The sequence below is a fragment of the Prionailurus bengalensis genome, chromosome B1, assembly GCF_016509475.1.
Source record: "Prionailurus bengalensis isolate Pbe53 chromosome B1, Fcat_Pben_1.1_paternal_pri, whole genome shotgun sequence".
NCBI classification, from domain to species: Eukaryota; Metazoa; Chordata; class Mammalia; order Carnivora; family Felidae; genus Prionailurus; species Prionailurus bengalensis.
The window spans coordinates 43,471,898-43,492,302 of NC_057344.1; the positions used below are offsets into that span (position 1 = coordinate 43,471,898).

Genomic DNA, 20,405 nt, shown 5'->3' on the forward strand with positions numbered 1-20,405 from the left:
GTTTTCCTACTTCTAATTGCTTCGTAATCTTGTAGGAATAGGATTTTGGAATATGTGTTGGCTTTGTACTGATCATCCTAGTTATGCTAAAAAAAAACAAAAAACAAACAAACAAACAAAAAAACCCTCCACTCTTTATTGAGCCAATGCACTTCAGTATTTGTAACCTCTGCCAATACTTAGCTCAGCTCTCCTGCCTCATATCCACCTCTTCTGGAATCAACAGACTCCCTTACGGAACAAAATATTTTTATAACTTAAAATTTTAATATTCGAACGCTTTCTGGATCTAAATCTATTATTTTGTTTTGTTTTGCTAACCCTTATTTATGATGGCTCATTTTCTTACGAATTTTGAGCTCATATATGGCTGATCTGTGGGAATCCTGTTTGAAGTTGCATTCCCACAGAGAAAAATACTATTTGATTCCAGCAGGTAGCCTCAGATCTTACCAACCTGGAAAAAAATGTAACCTCATAGTTTAGAATCTCCTAACCACCTAAGTTGTGTAAATTAAAAACTTAAACTCAAAGATCAGAAGCATAATCCTCAATATGAAAATTTGTTCATTTGTTTTTTCCATCATTTCATTTACCTAAAATTGAGAATACCACAGATAAGTTGTTTTCTCCCTTTGCTTGGAAGAAGTAGCATATTTGTTTTGTAGACTATCCTTTCTATTAGGCTGAAGCAGTTAAGTACTATTGGATGTGAGGGTTGAGGGTTTCACCAAGGATGTAGTTCTTTTGAAAAAGAAAAGAAAAATAGACTGACAAGCTTTAAAAAAAAAATGAAAAATGGGGTGCCTGCGTGGCTCAGTTGGTTGAGTGTCTGACTTCCGCTCAAGTCGTAATCTCACAGTTCATAAATTCGAGCCCCACTTTGGACTCTGTGCTGACAGCTCCGAGCCTGGAGCCTCGGGCCTGCTTTGGATTCTGTGTCTCCCTCTCTCTGCCCTTCCCTGCTCATGCTCGGTCTCTCTCTGTCTCTCAAAGATGAATAAACGTTTTAAAAAAAAAAAAAAAGAAAAAAAATGCATTACTTTACAAAAGTAATTAGAGATCCTATTTATAAAATAAATGAATTAACAAACGTGGTTTATGCACAATTTTTAAGAAGTTATTAACTGCAAAAGCAAAAACAAACATTTATCAACAAGTGGTTTTAAAATTTTTATTATGTCATTGAAATCAAGTTAAAGACAAAGGTTATATCATTTAAAAATAACAGTACATAAAAAATGACCTACCAGATTTTTATCCACAACAATATATATTTCAAGATATTGAGGGTATAACTTGAAAAATTCAGTTCTCTGTAAAACACACAACATGAGTGCTGAGGAATTGCCAAAAATTTACCTTCTGTTGATAAAGTGAGAGACTGATTATATAACAAAGCCGTTCTCAAATACAAAAGTTAGGTACTATTCAGAAAATTCCAGGTCCAAAAAGTGCCTTTGGTTAATAAGAATTTTCAACGAGATCCCACGCTATACAAGAATCCAGGTATCTTTTGATTTTAGCAATAGCTGAAATTGGAAATCTTAAGTTTACAACATAAATCTTTTCTTTCTTGCCTTGTGATAATGTTCATAGTAGTCTTCCACATAGGCAGATTTTCTGCTACCAATTATTAGGAAACTACTTTTGGCAAACAATAAAGTTTAGAAAAACATTACTAAAGGTTATAATCAATGGCAGTTCACTAGAGCCAGGAATGTTATTTATGACGGTATAGCAGTTTACAGGCCTTTGTGGAAGAATTCATCACTTTGCTTTACATGTACCTTATGTAGGCCACAATAGTATTCATTCATGAACTCTCATGAAACAAAGACTTAACTTAGAAATCCAGATCATGTAATATTTTAACCTAATTTGTCAGCCTAATTGAGAAAAAGGAACCATTTACATTAATCATCCAAATGTCTACATGTGAAATTAATTTTTTTTGGTGTCTTAACTCCTATGTTCACATTTGTTTCCCAGATTAATTACCTAAGTTTTCACTATACTTTGATCTACTAACAAGCTGAACAAAGAACTTTACCCATTTTAAAAGTCATGGAGGGACTTCATGAAAAAGTAAAATAACCTTAAGATCTGTAAGTCATTAAATTTTGCTCTGAGAGTATTTTTCATTTCACAAAGTTTTAACAAATAAGTTAAAATTAAAAAGTCAACACTTACTTCTGAACTCCTTCTGATGTGATAATATAAGTTATTATAGCTATAAGTCTTATTTTCTCCTAAAAGAGGAATATTAGTGTTATCATTTTTTTCTTCATAAATCATGTGCACGAATCCTGATACGGCCTCCATTGGTTCAATTCCATATGAGATGTTTTTAAGCTGCAATGTTCCCCTGAGTATTAAAATCATCAAAACAAAGTCCAAAATTATTCTAACAAAACTATAATATTCTAATGTGGAATTTTAGCCAAATACATTTTTTTTACATTTAAAGTCACCTTGGTTTCTCCACTTTACCTTTTTATTCATTGAAGTGTTAAACTCAGAACTAGGCCAGTAATACCACAGGATGCCTATTGCTTTATATGACAAATATTCTAAGAGAAATATCCTGATCATCTAAAGAAAGCATATTAGTGGCATAGATCCATGTGATTGAACAGATTAGGATTCCTTCCTAGGGTATAGATTTTCTAAGCCAACCTGTCAGATCTTCAGGCACTCTCTTCCTTAGTTTTAAGTCCTTTCTTCTTTTTGAGACATCTAATTTTTCCTGACACTTAATGCCATAAGTCATTTTTTTTGTGGGAGGCTTAACTGAAGGTATTACCTGCCTAAAAATGGCTAGAAGTAGAGCCAAAATATCTATCAGATCTAGGCATTCTACAATTGTGAACCATTCTAGGAGATTAATAAATCAGTAAAAACATTAAAAATCTGGAAAAACTAAAGAATTATGGAGAGACCAACCAACCCTCCCTACACTCAAGACTGCTCAAAGCCTCAAGCAGTCAGAATCAACAAGTAGCCCTCCATCAGGGACAAATGTTTCCAAGGTGACCAATTCTATTTTATCAGTAATTCTGGTTCATTCTTTAGGGAACTGAAATAACAAAGGTGAATATAAAACTAGAAAAGATAAATAGAGAATCAACTCATAGACTAGCAGGATCTAATACCAGCAAATAGAATATCTTTAAAAAGGCTACAACCTGAGTCCTGAACAAGTGTTGAGTGACACAAGAGAATTTGGAAAACCTGCAACATATCCTTGATAATTGCAATCCATCTGAAAAGAATATACAAGAACAAACAGATAACTTACTTTTAAAATGGATATCCTAGATGTGTCATTTATTTCTATTACTTTATCAATATTGGAACTTCAAACTGAATGGGCAATTACCCAATCAACTTGTGCCACGTAGAAATAAGACGTAGTCCAGATTATTAAATGTCAGTGAATGTATAAATTTCAGGATATTTACATTTTTTACTTTTTTAAAATGTTTACTTATTGAGAGACAGAGAGAGAGATAGGAAGAGGAAGACAGAGAGCAGGGAAGGGGGGAAGGGGAGGGTGTAGAGAGAGAGGGAGAGAAAGAATCTCAAGTGGGCTCCATGCCATCAGCGCAGAGCTCAACACAGGGCTTGAACCCACAAACCACAAGCTTACAACCTGGACTGAGATCACGACCTGGACCAAAATCAAGAGTCAGACACTTAGGGTGCCTGGATAGGTCAGTCAGCTAAGCATCCAACGGGCTCAAGTCATGATCTCACAGTTCGTGAGTTCAAGTCCCACATCAGGCTTTCTGCTGTCAGCACGGAGCCCTCTTTGGATCCTCTGTTCCCCTCTCTGTCTCTCCCTCTGTCTCTCTGTCTCTGTCTCTGTCTCTCTCTCTCTCTCAAAAATAAACATTAAAAAAATAATAATAAAAAAATAAACATTAAAAAAAATGGAGACGTACACTTAACCAACTGGGCCACCCCGGTGCCACTGAAATTAACATTTTTAAAGATAATCTAGAGAAAGAAATCTGTAAGAAAAAGCTGTTTTACCTGAGCTGACAAAGGCTTAGAATATTGGATGTCATCTTTGTCATATAAGTAAACAACAGAAACCGAAGATAAAAATGATCTAGAATAAAATCACAAAACATGTTCAATCTGTCAAACAGAAAACATGAAACATAAAAAATTATTCTTCATAATACAAATTTTCCTTTTACTGATCAATTATAGCACCAGTTACCTTTGCATATCCTCTTGTCCAAATACTTCTCTGTTGTTTACAATAAATCAAGTGCTGAGGGAAGCATTTTAACTCTGGTGACATATAACACTAAAATGCATCCTAATGAACGATCCAAACAGCTAGAGATAGCAAACAGTGTAAATAACATAGGTCCCAATTTCCGGCATAGAACTTTAAATTTTTTTTAACACTTATTTATTTTTGAGAGACAGAACACAAGTGGAGGAGAGGAAGAGAGGGAGACACAAAATCTCAAGCAGGCTCCAGGCTCTGAGCTGCCAGCACAGAGCCCAATGTTGGGCTCAAACCCATGAACCGCGAGATCATGACCTGAACTGAAATCAGACGCTTAACCGACTGAGCCACTTAGGGGCCCCTCCAGCATAGAACTTTAAAATCTTTGTCTTTGTTACTCACTGATTCCAGATTTTAAACCTGAATCTTAAAATTAAAAACTAGGTTTAGGACAGAATTTAAAAAATATTTTCTTAGCATTACTACAAATTCATATTCACTAAGCTTAGCTAAGTACCAAGTTCTCAATAACCTTTGTCAGAATTTTCCTTCATTATCCTCAGTAACAATTCAGAAACTTGACCCCACTCCTGCCAATCATCTCACATAATCTCCACATCATTTCAGTTTCAGATCACCTATATCTACCCTCATTCCTCATCTTTTTTTCCAGAGGATGACTACTTCTTTTGTTCAAGGCACACTCTTACACTTGTGCTATGAATCCCATTCTATGCCATATATTGAAGATATACACTTTTTCAATCCTATAATTTCAAACTATTCCTCTCTACTATTTTTTTAACTTAATGCTATTAAAAAGTTCATTATCAAAGTATTATCTTCATAAATAATTCTCCCATGACCTGTGTCCTACTTTATTCTTTATACATTTTCAATTCTCCAAAGATACTCTCATAAGAGTAATCTACAAATAATTTCTCCACTTTGTCCATTCTTAGTCACCCCGAAACGGCTCTGGAAAAGATTCATAGCTGCCAGAATGTCAGATCCAAAAGGTAATTTTAAAATCAACATTGCCCTGCTCTCTAGCATCATTCTGAAAACTGTGACCACTCAATATAATCACTTAATTTACATCACACATTACTCTTCTGCTTCTCTTCCTACCTCCCTGACACTTCCAGCTTGATCTTCCATGTTGGCTGCTCTTTTTTGTTCTACCTATCTCAGAAATATTGATCTTCACCAAGATTTAGTCTTTAGTCACTAGGCTATTCATAAGCACTCTATAAATTCTCATTTTTTATTTTATAGCCAAACTATTGGTTACTGCTAAACCTATGTCCTCATTGCCAATCTCTTCTCATATATTCAAATTCTTATATTCATATTCCTAGTGGAGAAAATCCACTTGGATATCTTGTAGGCATTCCAAATCAAACTCACCCCCTTCCCCCATATATATATCTCACTTATTCCTCACTTAATTAACTATAACCTACCCATTTTCTCAAGCAACAACTAAATTATCCAAGGTACTTCACTTTTTCCCAATCACTCTAACAAATCCATCTTCAAGGTCTATTGAATTTTTCTTTCCAGTGCTATGAACAATACCATTGTTTAAGCCACCATCATCATTCACCTAAATTATTACATAACCACAAATTACACACCTTACCTCTACTTCTGCTTTCTCAAAAACAGCCTAAACTCTCATTGGGACTATAATGTACTTGCTTAAAAACATTTTTGGCTTCTAATATCCTTAGCATGGCTTTATAGATCTTCTACAACCTGACTCCTGCCTACCTTTCCAAAATGTTTTACTTCTATCCTCCAGAAATATGTCCTTTAGTAATCCAGGTGGACTTTCTACACACCACTGAATCCACTCTGTCTCATACCTCCATGTTTTGCACATGATTTCCTCTAAACAGAATGTCCTCCTACACTACCTCATTTCTTTACAGAACTCACAAGGTATCTTCCTTCAAGAGATAAGTCATCTCTTACTTCCTTCCAAAAACCTTCATTGATTTCCAAAGAACACTATTTACACATTTATTACAATACTATGTTATAGCAAAATTCTCCCTTTCTCCATTATTTCATCTGAATATATGTGAATTCTTTAATTGCAGATCATGTTTTATTATCTTTAGTATGCCTATGATTTTACCCAATAATCAACATGCAGTAAGTATCACATATATATAGGTATTAAATATACATCTGAATTGAAATTATTCTATGCATACCTATTTTTAAAAATCAAGAAACCAGAGAATTCAAATTTGAAAGGATAAAATTTTTACTTACTGCTTTCTGAGATGGACAAAATATGGTTTTCCTTTTATTGTAATGATATAAGCAATCTGTAACATGAGTATCCAAAAAAAAATCAGTGAAAATACTTGTAAATAACATATGCTAAATAATTTCTTTTCTGAGTTATGTTTTAAAAATATTGAAAAAATTAATAATAAGATATAACCATTACATATGTTTCCCTTCCCATGTGACTATTTGAAGCCTAGGAATTCTAAATGGAGAACTAAGTAGTAGTCGCTGTCTATTATTCACCCTAACATTTCTGATGGAGAATCTTGCCTAATGACTATTACCTTTTGGATTAGACACATACCACCCTTCACCATGCCCAAGGCAAATCCCAAAGACGCCCACCTCACTTGAAAGAATCTGTTGCTTGTTTACTCCCAGACCTCCTAAAAAGTATATTGTTGTGCTCAATGGAATAAATACTCCAAAAGATAGCACTACAGGAAATGCACTACACCTCCAGCAGTATAACATAATAAGTACCACTGCACTTTGCTTTCCACACGTAAGCAACAAAACTCCTCTGGAATAGAATGTGAGAGAGGATAGAGGGGAAGCAGAGACATGTCTAGAAAACCCTCCAGAAGATAACAGAAAATATAAGAGTCATTAAGTCATTTATTCAGCTACTTTTTAAAGATAATTTTAACAAGAGAAATAGCCTCTTAAAAGTTTTCAGTGCCTTAACTTTGTATTCTAGCAGAACAAGATTCTTTGTAACAGATAAATGTTCTGAAAGAGTCATCTGAATGGTACTCTAGAAATAAGTATAAGTGGAATCTTGTGAGGATCTTGAGAATTGTGCCCTCCAAAAATACCTTGTTACTAAACAAATATAATCAAAAATAAATGGAATAAGGCAGCATCAATAAATTTTTAAATCCACACAGCTTACAAAACAAAACAAGTAGAATTTAAATAATAGGAAATGTACAAAACTGACAGGAAGAGAAAAAAAATCCAAAAAGACATTATCTAGAGCTTCTAAAACTTTTCATACACAATATCCAAATGGTTGGGTTGAACTGTGTCTCCTTCCTTCCAACGTTATATGTGAATTCATTATCCCAGGACCTCAAAACATGACCTTATTTGGAGATAGGGTCCTTACAGAAGTAATAAAGTTAGGTCATTAAGGTAGGCATTAACCAATCTGACTGATATCTTTATACAAAGGAGAAATTTAGGGGCACCTACGTGGCTCGGTTGGTTGAGCATCTGACTGATTTTGGCTTAGGTCATGACCCCAGGGTTATAGGATCAAGCCCCACATAGGGCTCCTCTGCACTGACCAGGGAGCTTGCTTAAGATTCTCATTCTCTCTCTCTCTCTCTCTCTCTCTCTCTCTGTCCCTCTCCCACTTGTGTGCAGGTGCATTCTTTCTCTCTCTCTAAAATAAATAAATAAACAAACAAAAACACAAAAGAGAAGTTTAGACACAGACATACACAAAGGGGAATGCCTATGAAAATTCAGAAAAAGATTCCATCTATAAGCCAAGAAGAGAGACCTGGAGCAGATTATCCCTAACAGTCTTCAGAAAGAATCAACCCTGCTAACAACTTGATCTTGGACTTCTAGTCTCCTTTGTTGAACTGTGAAACAATACATTGTTGTTGTATAAGGCACATGGTTTGTGTTACCTTGTAATGCAAGCCCTAGCAAACTATTACACCAACTTTCAATAAAAAATTGTATGAAATGCAAAAGAACAGGATCAAATTACCAAAATCAGCAAAAAATAAAACAAATAGATAATTATAACAAAGCTACAGGTAGTATGTATAATGACCATGACTAAAATGAGAAAAATATGGAGATTTTCAGAAGAGTAAAATATCTAATAAACAAACTGAAATTCTAGAGCAGAAAGAAATGTAATACCTTCTATTAAAAAGTCAATAAAAGGGGTTTGAGAGAAGATCAGACAGAGCAGAAGACAGGATTGGTGAACAGGAATATAATAGGTCAGTGGAAAATATTCAGATTGACAAAGTGAAATTAATACCAAAACAAAAATAAGAGAAGTGTGACCCATTAAAAATGTCTAACATTCATGTAATTTTGAAAACAGGAGAAATATATAGAGACTATGAAAGAAATATTAATTAAATATCAATAATTTATGCCTGGGATACCTGGGTGGCTCAGCTGGCTAAGCATCCAACTCTTGATTTTGGCTCAAGTAGTGATCCCAGAGTCGTGAGATTGAGTCCTGCATCGGACTCAATGCTGGGCATGGAGCTTGTTTAAGATTCTCTCTCCCTCTCCCTTTGCTCCACCCCCACTGGCTCCTGCACTCATGCTCTATAAATAAATAAATAAATAAATAAATAAATAAATAAATAAAATCCATTAAAAAAAAAGACATAATATCTGAGATTTTCCAAAGCTTATGAAAGATGTCCACTCACACTCTCAAATACTCTATTAATCCAAAATAGAATGAATACAAAGAAAACAAACTAGGCATATCATACTCTAACAGCTAAAACAAAAAGACAAAAAACATATATTTAAACAGCAACAAGAACGAAAGGGTGCATTACTCTCAAAAGGCTTTTATTTTTAAATAAAGTATACATACTCCCACAGAAACAATGGATACCAGAAGACAATGGAATGGTATCTTTAAAGTGAAGAAAGAAAATGATATCCAACCAAAAGTTTATATCCAGCAAAAATATCCAGCAGATACACAGCAAAATAAACACATTTCCTCACAAGAGGAAATGACATAATTCACTGACAGCTAACCTACACTAAAAGAAACACTAAAAATAGTGTTTCTTTTTTAATGGGAAGTAAGTTGCTCCAAGATAGAATGATGAAAATGTATGACAATGAAAACCACAGGAAAAATAAGTATGTCAGTAAATTTAAGTGAATATCATTTGTTTTAAACAGTGATAGTAAATGCTATTCTCATTAAAAAAAAAAACATAGTTGTAAGATATATGACAATGGCATAAATGACAAAAAGAACATAAATGGAGTAAAGTTTCAAGGTCCTTGAGCTTTTCAGGGAGTGGCAAAAATACAAATTTAATGTAGCAGGTAAAAAATTAAAGACACATGTTATAATCACAAGGTTAACCATTAAAAGAATAAAAAAGAATACATCACTAATAGCCTAAAAAGACAAATTAGAATAATAATCACATCATGGATTATAAAAACAGAGGAAAGGGAAAATTAAGAAAGACCAAATGAATTTTAAAAATAATAATTACACACTTTTATATAAAAGAGAAGCATTTTAAATACAAAACACTAAAAATAAAAGGATTAAAAGGTATACCATGCAAACAATACCCAAAAGAAAGATAACTATACTAATAGCAAGCAATATATAATGTAATTCCAAATGAATTACAAGAAATAAAGGGGGACACTTTATAATGATAAAAGCATCAATTTAAAAAAAGTTACAGTCTTAAACATTTTATGTACTTAATATTATATCTCCAAAATATATAAAATAGAAATTGATGGAACTAAAATAAATTATATACAATTCAAAAGCATATGTGGAGATTTTATAATTCTATCAGTTATAGAAAGGACCCAAGAGAACTACCAGTAAAGCCATAAAGATTTGGACAGCACAATCAACTAAATTTATCTGACGTATATACAATACTACATCCAATCACTGAAAAAGAAATATTCAAATGCACATATAACATCTTTCAAAATAGGTCATATGAAGAATAATAAAACAAATCTGATCAAATTGTGATAATCTAGCTTGTATTCATCGACAACCAACAATTAGAAAATTAACATAAAGAAACACCATTTGTCACAGTATTAAAATATGTTGAAAAACACTGAGAATAAATTTAAGAAAAGGTTTTCAAGACATCAAAAATAAAAACTTCTAAGCCTTACCGAAAGAAAAACTAAAATATATGGAAAGATACACCATGTACATGAATTGGAAGACTCAATATTGTTTAATTTCCCCTAATTTGATCTATAGATTCAATGAAAACTCAATAAAGTCATAGCAGGTCATTTGTGGATATAAACAAATTGAGCTTAGAATTGTCAAGACAAGAATATGAAAAAAATAAAGTTAGGAGTGCCCACACCAATTTATATTAACTTATAAAGCTAAAGTAATTAGGGTAGTGAAATATGGGCCAGAGTTTTGAAGAACAGTCCAATGGCACAGAACAGAGAATCCAGAGAGAGCCATAAATATATACTTATCTGACCTTCAGTAAAAACTGAAGGTGAGGAAAAATGGTCTTCCATGCATGCTGCTTGGTGAATTTAGTATCCATATGGAAAAAAAACAATGAACTTTGACTTCTCTATCTCATGATAGAAAAAAAAAAAAATCCAGATAGATCACAGACTAAATGGTAAAAGGAATATAAAGCTTCTACACAAAAGCACAGAAATATATTGTATAACCTTACAGTAGACAAAAATTTCTTAAATTAAATGCAAATATCAATAAGAAGGAAATAAAGGATGAATAAATTGTGATTAATTGGTTAAGTTTTGAGACAATGGAGAAGACAAGCCACAGACTGGGAGAGAATATTTGTAAAAGACACATCTGATAAGGGACTGTTATCCAAAATATAGAAAGAACGCTTACAATTCAACAAAAAGAAAATGAACAATCTCATTAAAAAATGGGCAAAAGAGGGGCCCCTGGGTGGCTCAGTTGGTTAAGCGTCTGACTTCAGCTCAGGTTATGATCTTGTGGTTCGTGAGTTCGAGCCCCACATCAAGCTCTGTGCTGACAGCTTGGAGCCTGGAGCCTACTTTGGATTCCGTGTCTCCCTCTCTCTCTGCCTCTCTGTCTCTCAAAAATAAATAAACATTAAAAAAATTTTTTTAAATGGGCAAAAGAACTGAACCTAGGCATACCATAACTGAACCTCACCAAAGAAGATATACAAATGGCAGAAAAGCATATGAAAAGATATTCACATCATAAGTTATTAGTGAATCGTAAAATAAAATGAGATTTACTATTACACACCTATTACAATAGCCAAAATCCAGAATCCTGACAACACCAAATATTGGCAAGGATGTGGAGCAACAAGAACTCCCTTTCATTGCAGGCAGGCAGGAATGCAAAATGGTACAACCGCTTTGGAAGAAGTTTGGCAGTTTCCCACAAAATTAAATGTACTCTTAGCATATGATCCAGCAAACACATTCTTTGGTGTTTATCCAAAGGAGCTGAAAACTTATGTGCACACAAAAACCTACACATGGATGTTTGTAGCAGCTTTATTCATAATTGCCAAAACTTGTAAGCAAACAAGATGTTATCAGTAAGTGAATGGATAAACTGTGGTACATCCTGACAATGCAATATTATTCAGCATTAACAAGAAATGAGCTATCAAGCCATGAAAAGACATGGAGGAAACTTAAGTGAATGTTACTAAGCGGAAGAAGACAATATGGAAAGGCTATTTATTATATGATTCCAACTATAGAACATTCTGGAAAAGGGAAAACTAATGAGATAGTGAAAAGATCAGTGATTGTCAGGGGTTAAGGGGGAGGGAAGGATGCCAAGGCTGCTTTCAGCTCAAAGACACTGCCAATGGTTCCTTTGCCACAAGGTCCCCATAGGCAGTTCATATCATGGCAATTTGTGTGTTCTCTGAGGTCAGGTGGAGAAATACTCCAGAAAGCTGTAGTAGAGTCTTGTGAAACAGAAACTAATCAATGCAATGATTACTCCATCAAATGTACAGGTCTCACTGATCTGCAAGAGAACAGAATTGTACAGTGTGTACATCAAAGAGTGAAACTCTTGAGGGCCATCTAAGAATTCTGTCTAATACAATCGAATACAAATGTATATATAGATGTAAAGAAATATATCAAGTACACAGGCATGGTTATCATCAGATGGAAGAGGGAAATGGGAATGGGGGCTATAGGAATAAAGGAGGAAGTATAACAATAAGGGGCTTGATGGGACCATTAATCATAGCACACTATGAAATCGGAGTATATATCTGCACTTGAGGTCCAAAAAATTCCTCTATATAGTATTTCCAGAAAGACTACATTTGAATCAAATTAATCACAGAAATTGACCTATAAATCCCTCTTAAGAACATATTACATCATTGCTGGAATGAATTGGATGACATTCTGTAGCGTGTTAATAATTCTTCCTAACTAAGCAAAAATTAATGAATTTCCCACTTTCACTGTTTTATATGGGGGGCACTGGAGGGGAGGCTGTGAGGATCTCAAAGATATTCTGGGCCATATTTTATATGTGGACATGTCTTCTTTAGTTTGCTCTATTAGCAAAACTTTCAGTTGCAGGAAGAATGACAAAGATTTTTTATGTTGTTCACTTTGTTCTTGTGGAAGGAATTACACATACCACCATCACTCAAAAAAATCATTTAACATAGAACTAGGGGTCTGGTGGTTATGGTGGGGAAAAAAAGTATGCAAACATTATTATGTAAATAAACCAAGCAATATGAAAACACTATACCACCCCTATAAGATACTAGGACACAGACATTGAAGAATATTAATAAAAATCAAGTTTCAAGGGGTTGTAAAGAGCAGCTTCCATTGGCATAAATTTGGTGTGTTAGAAAATATCCTGAGATTCCACCTTACTGTCAAATTCCTCTCAAATAGCCTTGACTCAGTCAATTCATGCTTCAGGAGGAATCATTACTACAGCAACATTTGTTATTGATATATGTTTCTAGGGCAAAATGTTTGTATCATGATACTTTTTTGCCCAGAAACCAAAGAAGAAAAAAGGAAAAGCATTTAGTAGGACTTCTTTCTTTGACCGCTAAACTAAGTAGGCCTTTGTGTGTGTGTGTAATGTATGGTAATGAGTGTTCTCTTTGATCAAATCATGTGAAGATTTGGAACAGGCCTAGGCTGCCTTTAATTCCTCTGTCTAACTCAAAGAAGTCATTTGAGACACTAAGAAATATGTAAAAAAAAAAAATTCATTCCTAAATAGACCCTGGGATGTGTTTAGGGTTGCCAGGCATCCTGTATGTATAGACATGTCCTGAGTTTAATGATTTTTACCCTGTGCCCTGTATTGAGTTTGTCAGAACACCCGAAATATTCTGTATTCATATTTTTTCAGTACATTACAAAACTTTACTAGTCAAAGCTCTTTTCCACCAGAGTAACTGGTGCTTAAATAATTTAAATGGCAACTTGAGCTAAAAATCATACCTTCAGAAATAAAGACTGATATTATCCCTCAACTCTCCCTATAGGTTTGTCTGAGGGAAATCCAAAATGAGAGACGGAGAATTAAAAGTACTTATCTCTGGGGGCACCTGGGTGGCTCAGTCAGTTGGGCGTCTGACTTTGACTCGGGTGATGATCTCTTGGTTCATGAGTTCAAGCCCCGCATCAGGCTTTGTGCTGACAGCTCGGAGCCTGGAGCCTGTTTCAGATACTGTGACTCCCTCTCTCTCTGCCTCTTCCCTGCTCATGCTGTCTCTCTTTCTCTCTCAAAAGTAAATAAAGATTTTTTAAAACAATTTTAAGTACTTATTTTTCATATTCACGAAAGGGAAAGGCTCTTCTTTGGCCAAAGTCCCAAGTCATAAACAAGTAACTACAATTAGAGAGAACTTCTGGTCAGAGCACACAATCAGAAGCACACAATCAGCCAGTCACCAACAGCCACACTCAAGTAACTAGCTTCTGAAGGTTAACAAAGCAGTAACAGCCCCAGCTTCTAGATAAGTTTAAGTGCCTCACTCCACTGAGGAGGATTCTGAAAGTGAGATGGTCAGCAAGCAGCCTTACTCCGACAACCACTAACACAGTTGAAAACATGTCAATACCTAAGCACTCTCCCTTCTGAAATCTCACTAATCTCTGAACACCAGGCTTCCCAAAACCTTATGTAAGATTAGCTCTGGGTTTCTGCAGGAAGACTGTGTTTACTACAACAGGCTAACTGGAAGTTCATTATTTTTTTGAATCACATATCTAGTTGAACTTACTGTTTATTTTCCAACTTTGCAACCCTTTCAATGGTTCAACTTGTTCATGATAGTTATGAGTCTGGACTTGTACAGAGGCACTGACCCAGCTGCAAGATGATCAAATTCAGTATTTTCGATTCCTTTTGAAATATTTTGGACTATTGTCTATTTCTTGTGTACATTTAAATTCCAAATGCCAAATTCTAAACAGTTTTATCAACCGAGGAAAAAGTCCTTTTGAAGCTCTTTGTACAGTATGCAATTGTTCTTTTACATAAAAATGGTGGGAATTCAAATATAAGGCAACATATATTAACAACTAAACAAAAGAGATGAGTCATTTCTTCATACAGTACCAAAAAAGGTGATACAACACTTTTTTTTGATTGAAAAAAATTTAGAAGATCTAAGAATTGCAATAGACACTGCAATGGTTTTTCACATAGCATATCACCAGTCTTTCTACTTAAATGACTATTTGAATGTACAACTGCCAGAAGTATTTCTGATTCTAAAATTGCAAGCAAAATTTCAGGTATCCAATTGAAATCCACTGCAATAATTAAAGAATGCAATGGCTCTCTTTGCAACTACAGAAATCATCATAGATCTTCGGTCTACACATGTCAATTTTTAGGGAACACCATAAGAGTAGGGGACTTTCACACCCCACTTATAGCAATGAACAGATCACCTAAGCAGAAAATCAATCAATAAACAATGGCTTAGAATGACACACTGGACCACATGGACTTAACAGATACATTCAGAGCATTTCATCCTAAAGCAGCAGAATACACATCTTCTCCAGTGCACATGGAATATTCTCCAGAATAGATCACATACTGGGACTCAAATTCGCCCTTAACAAGTACAAAAAGATTGAGATCATACCATGCATATTTTCAGACCACAACACTATGAAACTTGAAATCAACCACAAGAAAAAATCTAGAAAGATAACAAATACTTGGAGACTAAAGACCATCCTATTAAATAATGAATGGGCTAACCAAGATGGTAAAGAGGAAATTAAACAGTATATGGAAGCCAATGAAAATTATAATACCATAGCCCAAAGTCTCTGGGATGCAGCAAAGGCGGTCATAAGAGGGCAGTATATAGCAATCCAGGCCTTCCTAAAGAAGAAAGAAAGGTCTCAGATACACAACCTAACCTTACACTTCAAAGAGCTGGGAAAAGAGCAACAAATGAAACCCAAAACCAGCAGAAGACAGGAAATAATAAAGATAAGAGCAGAAATCAATGCCATTGAAACCAAAAAAAGAAAAAAATAGTAGAACAGATCAATGACACCAGAAGCTGGTTCTTTGAAAGAATTAACAAAATTGATAAACCCCTAGCCAGTTTGATCAAAAAGAAAAAGGAAAGGACCCAAATAAATAAAATCAAGAATGAAAGAGATCACAACAAACACAGCAGAAATACAAACAATAATAAGAGAATATTATGAGCAATTATATGCAAATAAATGGGCAATCAGGAAGAAATGGACAAATTTCTAGAAACATATACACTACCAAAACTGAAACAGGAAGAAATAGAAAATCTGAACAGACCCATTACCAGTAAAGAAATCGAATTAGTAATCAAAAATCTCCTAAGAAACAAGAGTCCAGGGCAGGTTGGCTTTCCAGGGGAATTCTGGAAAAATTTAAAGAACATTTAAAGAACATTTAAACACCAAACATTTAAAGAAGAGTTAACACCTATTCTCTTGAGGCTATTCCAAAAAAAAAAAAAAAAAAAAAAAAAAAAAGGAATACTTCCAAACACTTTCTATGAAGCCAGCATTACCTTGATTTCAAAACCACACAAAGACCCCACTAAAAAGGAGAACTACAGACCAATTTCCCTGGAGAAAATGGATGCAAAAATCCTTAACAAGATGCTAGCCAACCAGATCCAACAATACATTAAAAATATTATTCACCACGACCAAGTGTGATTTATGCGTGAGATGCAGGGCTGATTCAATATCCATAAAACAATCAGTGTGATACATCACATCAATAAAAGAAAGGCCAAAAATCACATGATCCTCTCAATAGATGCAGAGAAAGCATTGGACAAAATACAGCATCCTTTCTTGATAAAATCCCTCAAGAAAGTAGGTATGGAAGGATAGTATCTCAAGATCATAAAAGCCATGTATGAAAGACTCACCGCTAATATCATTCTCAATGGGGAAAAACTGAGAGCTTTCCCCCTAAGGTCAGGAACAAGACAGGGATGTCCATTCTCGCCACTGTTATTCAACATAGTGGAAGTCTTAGCCTCAGCAATCAGACAACACAAAGAAATAAAAGGCACCCAAATCTGCCAGGAGGAAGTCAAACTTTCACTCTCATGGATGACATAATACTCTATGAGGAAAAACCCAAAAGATTCCTCCAAAAAACTGCTACAACTGATACATGAATTCCACAAAGTCACAGGATATAAAATCAATGCACAGAAATTGTTTGCATTCCTATACACCAATAATGAAGCAACAGAAAGAGAAATCAAGGAATCAATCCCATTTACAATTGCACCAAAAAACATGAAATACCTAGGAATGAATCTAAACAAAGAGGTGAAAAATCTATACACTATAGAAAGCTTATGAAAGAAATTGAAGAAGACACCAAAAAAATGAAAAAATATTCCATGCTCCTGAATAGGAAGAACAAATATTATTAAGATGTCAATACTACCCAAAGCAATCTACATATTCAATGAAATACCTATCAAAATAACACCAGCATTCTTCACAGAGCTAGAACAAACAGCCCTAACATTTGTATGGAGCCACAAAAGACCCCAAACACCCAAGCAATCTTGAAAAAGAAAACCAAAGCTGGAGGCATCACAATCCCAGACTTCAAGTTGTATTACAAACTGTAATCATCAAGACAGTATGGTACTGGCATAAAAACAGACACGCAGATCAATGGAACAGAATACAGAACCCAGAAATGGGCCCACAAACGTATGGCCAACTAATCTTTGACAAAGCAGGAAAGAATATCAAATGGAATAAAGACAGTCTCGTCAGCAAGTGGTGCTGGGAAAACTGGACAGCGACATGCAGAAAAATGAACCTGGACCACTTTCTTACACCATACACAAAAAATAAACTCAAAATGATGAAAGACCTAAATGTAAGACAGGAAGCATCAAGATCCTAGAGGCAAAACCCTCTTTGACCTTGGCCGCAGCAGCTTCTTACTCAATATGTCTCCAGAGGCAGGGGAAACAAAAGCAAAAATTAACTGTTGGGACCTCATCAAAATAAAACGCTTCTGCACAGTGAAGGAAACAATCAGCAAAACTAAAAGGCAACCAATGGAATGGGGGAAGATATTTGCAAATGACATATCAGATAAAGGGTTAGTATCCAAAATCTATAAAGAACTTATCCAACTCAACACCCAAAAAACAAATGACCCAGTGAAGAAATGGGCAAAAGACATGAATAGACACTTCTCCAAAGAAGACATCCACATGAAAAAATGCTCAGCACCATTCACCATCAGGGAAATACAAATCCAAACCAGAACCTCACACCTGTCAGAATGGCTAAAATTAACAACTCAGGAAACAACAGATGTTGGTGAGAATGCAGAGAAAGAGGATCTCTTTTCACTGCTTGTGGGAATGAAAACTGGTGCAGCCACTCTGGAAAACAGTATGGAGTTTCCTCAAAATATTAAAAATAGAACTATCCTACAACCCAGCAATTGCACTGCTAGGTAGTTATCCAAGGGATATAGGTATGCTGCCTTGAAGGCGCACATGCACCCCAATGTTTATAACAGCACTATCAACAATAGTCAAAGTATGGAAAGAGCCCAAATGTTCATCAACAGATGAATGGATACAGAAGAAGCGATATATATATATATATATATATATATATATATATATATATAATGGAATATTACTCAGCAATCAAAAAGAATGAAATCTTGCCATTTGCAACTACATGGATGGAACTAGAGGGTATTATGCTAAGAGAAATTAGAGAAAAACAAATATCATATGACTTCACTCATATGAGGACTTTAAGATACAAAACAGATGAACATGAGGAAAGGGAAGCAAAAATAATATAAAACAGGGAGGGGGACAAAACATAAGAGACTCTTAAATATAGAGGACAAAGAGAGGGTTACTGGAGAGGTTGTGGGAGGGGGGATGGGCTAAATGTGTAAGAGGCATTAAGGAATCTACTCCTGAAATCATTGTTGCACTATATGCTAACTAACTTGGATGTAAATTTAAAAAATAAATAAATTATACGAACAAAAGGTATCCCTCTGTTGTCAAGTATGTTCTTAAAGGGGAAAACATGCCTTATGAACAAGAAAAGAAATTCCAACTTGAAGTGGATAATTAATATGGTACTTGCTCTATCTTTTGAAAGAGTTTTAATACCTTGAAGAATTCTGTTCTTTTATCTGGATACTACTAAATAGTTTTCCAGTATGGGAAGAAATGGAAGCATCATGTGCAATGTTGGAGAAGATAATAAAATTTAGTGACAATATTCTGGTTTTGTCAATAGACATTTTAAAGAATGCAAAAGCAAGCTAACAAGAGCAATGATTAGAGTTGTTAACTTCACAATGCTAATCTCCAGTGTGTGTGTGTGTGTGTGTGTGTGTGTTTACCAAACTATGTTACAATTAAATGGAATAACTGCAAATCATTTTAGAAGCAAATTCTTCAGAACAAGGAACTACTGCTGAGGCAAGTCAAATCATCAGGGAAATACAATTTAAGAAAAAGGTATATAAATAATTTAGATACTGAGAAAGATGAAATAAAATGGAGTCATTTATGTCAAGGGGTTTTAAAATGGATCCAGGAGGCCATTAAGAAAATGAAACTCAGGTGTGTCTTCACATGGTGTGAACTTTTGACTAGGCCAAACCTGTGAATCGGGCCAAACTGCAAATATTCCAACACATCAGCCCAAACACTCATTACAGGAAGAGATTTTTCTTAGTGATAGTCTTAGCAACTAATTATATTCAGACAAGATTAGTTTTCCGTCAACATTGCTCAAAATTCTTTGTAAACAACTATACAAGCACCCCCTTTTGTCTTACTTTTGTTGCCTGGGGGAACACAATTTGGGTTGCTATGGAATCTGTGCTTCCTGAATTGCAATTATGAGAGCCCAAATAAATATTTTAATTTCAGTTCCACCTCTTTTATTAGTCAAAAATACTTAAAATTTGTTTCAGATGAACAAAAAATAACTTTTAGTATTTATAATTATATACTATGCCCCATGAAATTTTTTTTATCTTTATATACATATGCATAGGCAATTAGAAACATTCAAAATTAATTGAGTACCCCCATGTTCTTATTTCTTAAATCTGGGAGCACTCTATGTGTCTTCTAGGCATTCTTACTTTTGCAGATCCTACCTCATATTATACTGAATATATTAAAATACAATCACACCCCACATTAGGAATAGTTTACTGTTGCAAAAATATTAAAAGGAAGCTTTTAAAACTTATCGTCAAAAGAAACACACTGAAATTCCATTTTATTAAATAATTTTTTTTAAATGCTAGATATTGGACAAGTCAACTATTGTCTTTGATATTGATATTGACAATATCAAAGACTTCTCAGTGATAAGTAATAGAGAGGGTTGGTATTATTCATTTCAGGAAAAAGTAAATTAAACAAAAAGTCCAATGGAACCCCTTCTTTCCAATCAGAAAAAAAAAAGCTGGAGTAGCACTCATATACCTTGCATAGCTAAGAATTCGCTTGGTGGGTAGGGGCTGGGGACTGAGTGGTAAAAAAAAAAAAAAAAAAAAGAAAGAAAGAAA

The 20,405-nt window shown here is 34.5% G+C and overlaps 1 protein-coding gene across 1 annotated transcript in view; it reads right to left on the minus strand.

Moving 5' to 3' along the window:
• The window catches only part of LOC122473300 (disintegrin and metalloproteinase domain-containing protein 5-like), a 124,202-nt gene that overhangs the window by 102,014 nt on the left and 1,783 nt on the right, over positions 1-20,405 (minus strand). The window contains exons 3-7 of the mRNA XM_043563664.1: positions 6,536-6,591; positions 4,039-4,117; positions 3,189-3,265; positions 2,194-2,368; positions 1,251-1,316 (exon numbers count right to left, since the gene is read on the minus strand). Coding sequence (XP_043419599.1) covers positions 1,251-1,316; positions 2,194-2,368; positions 3,189-3,265; positions 4,039-4,117; positions 6,536-6,591 — 453 coding nt within the window. The remainder of the gene's footprint in view (positions 1-1,250; positions 1,317-2,193; positions 2,369-3,188; positions 3,266-4,038; positions 4,118-6,535; positions 6,592-20,405) is intronic.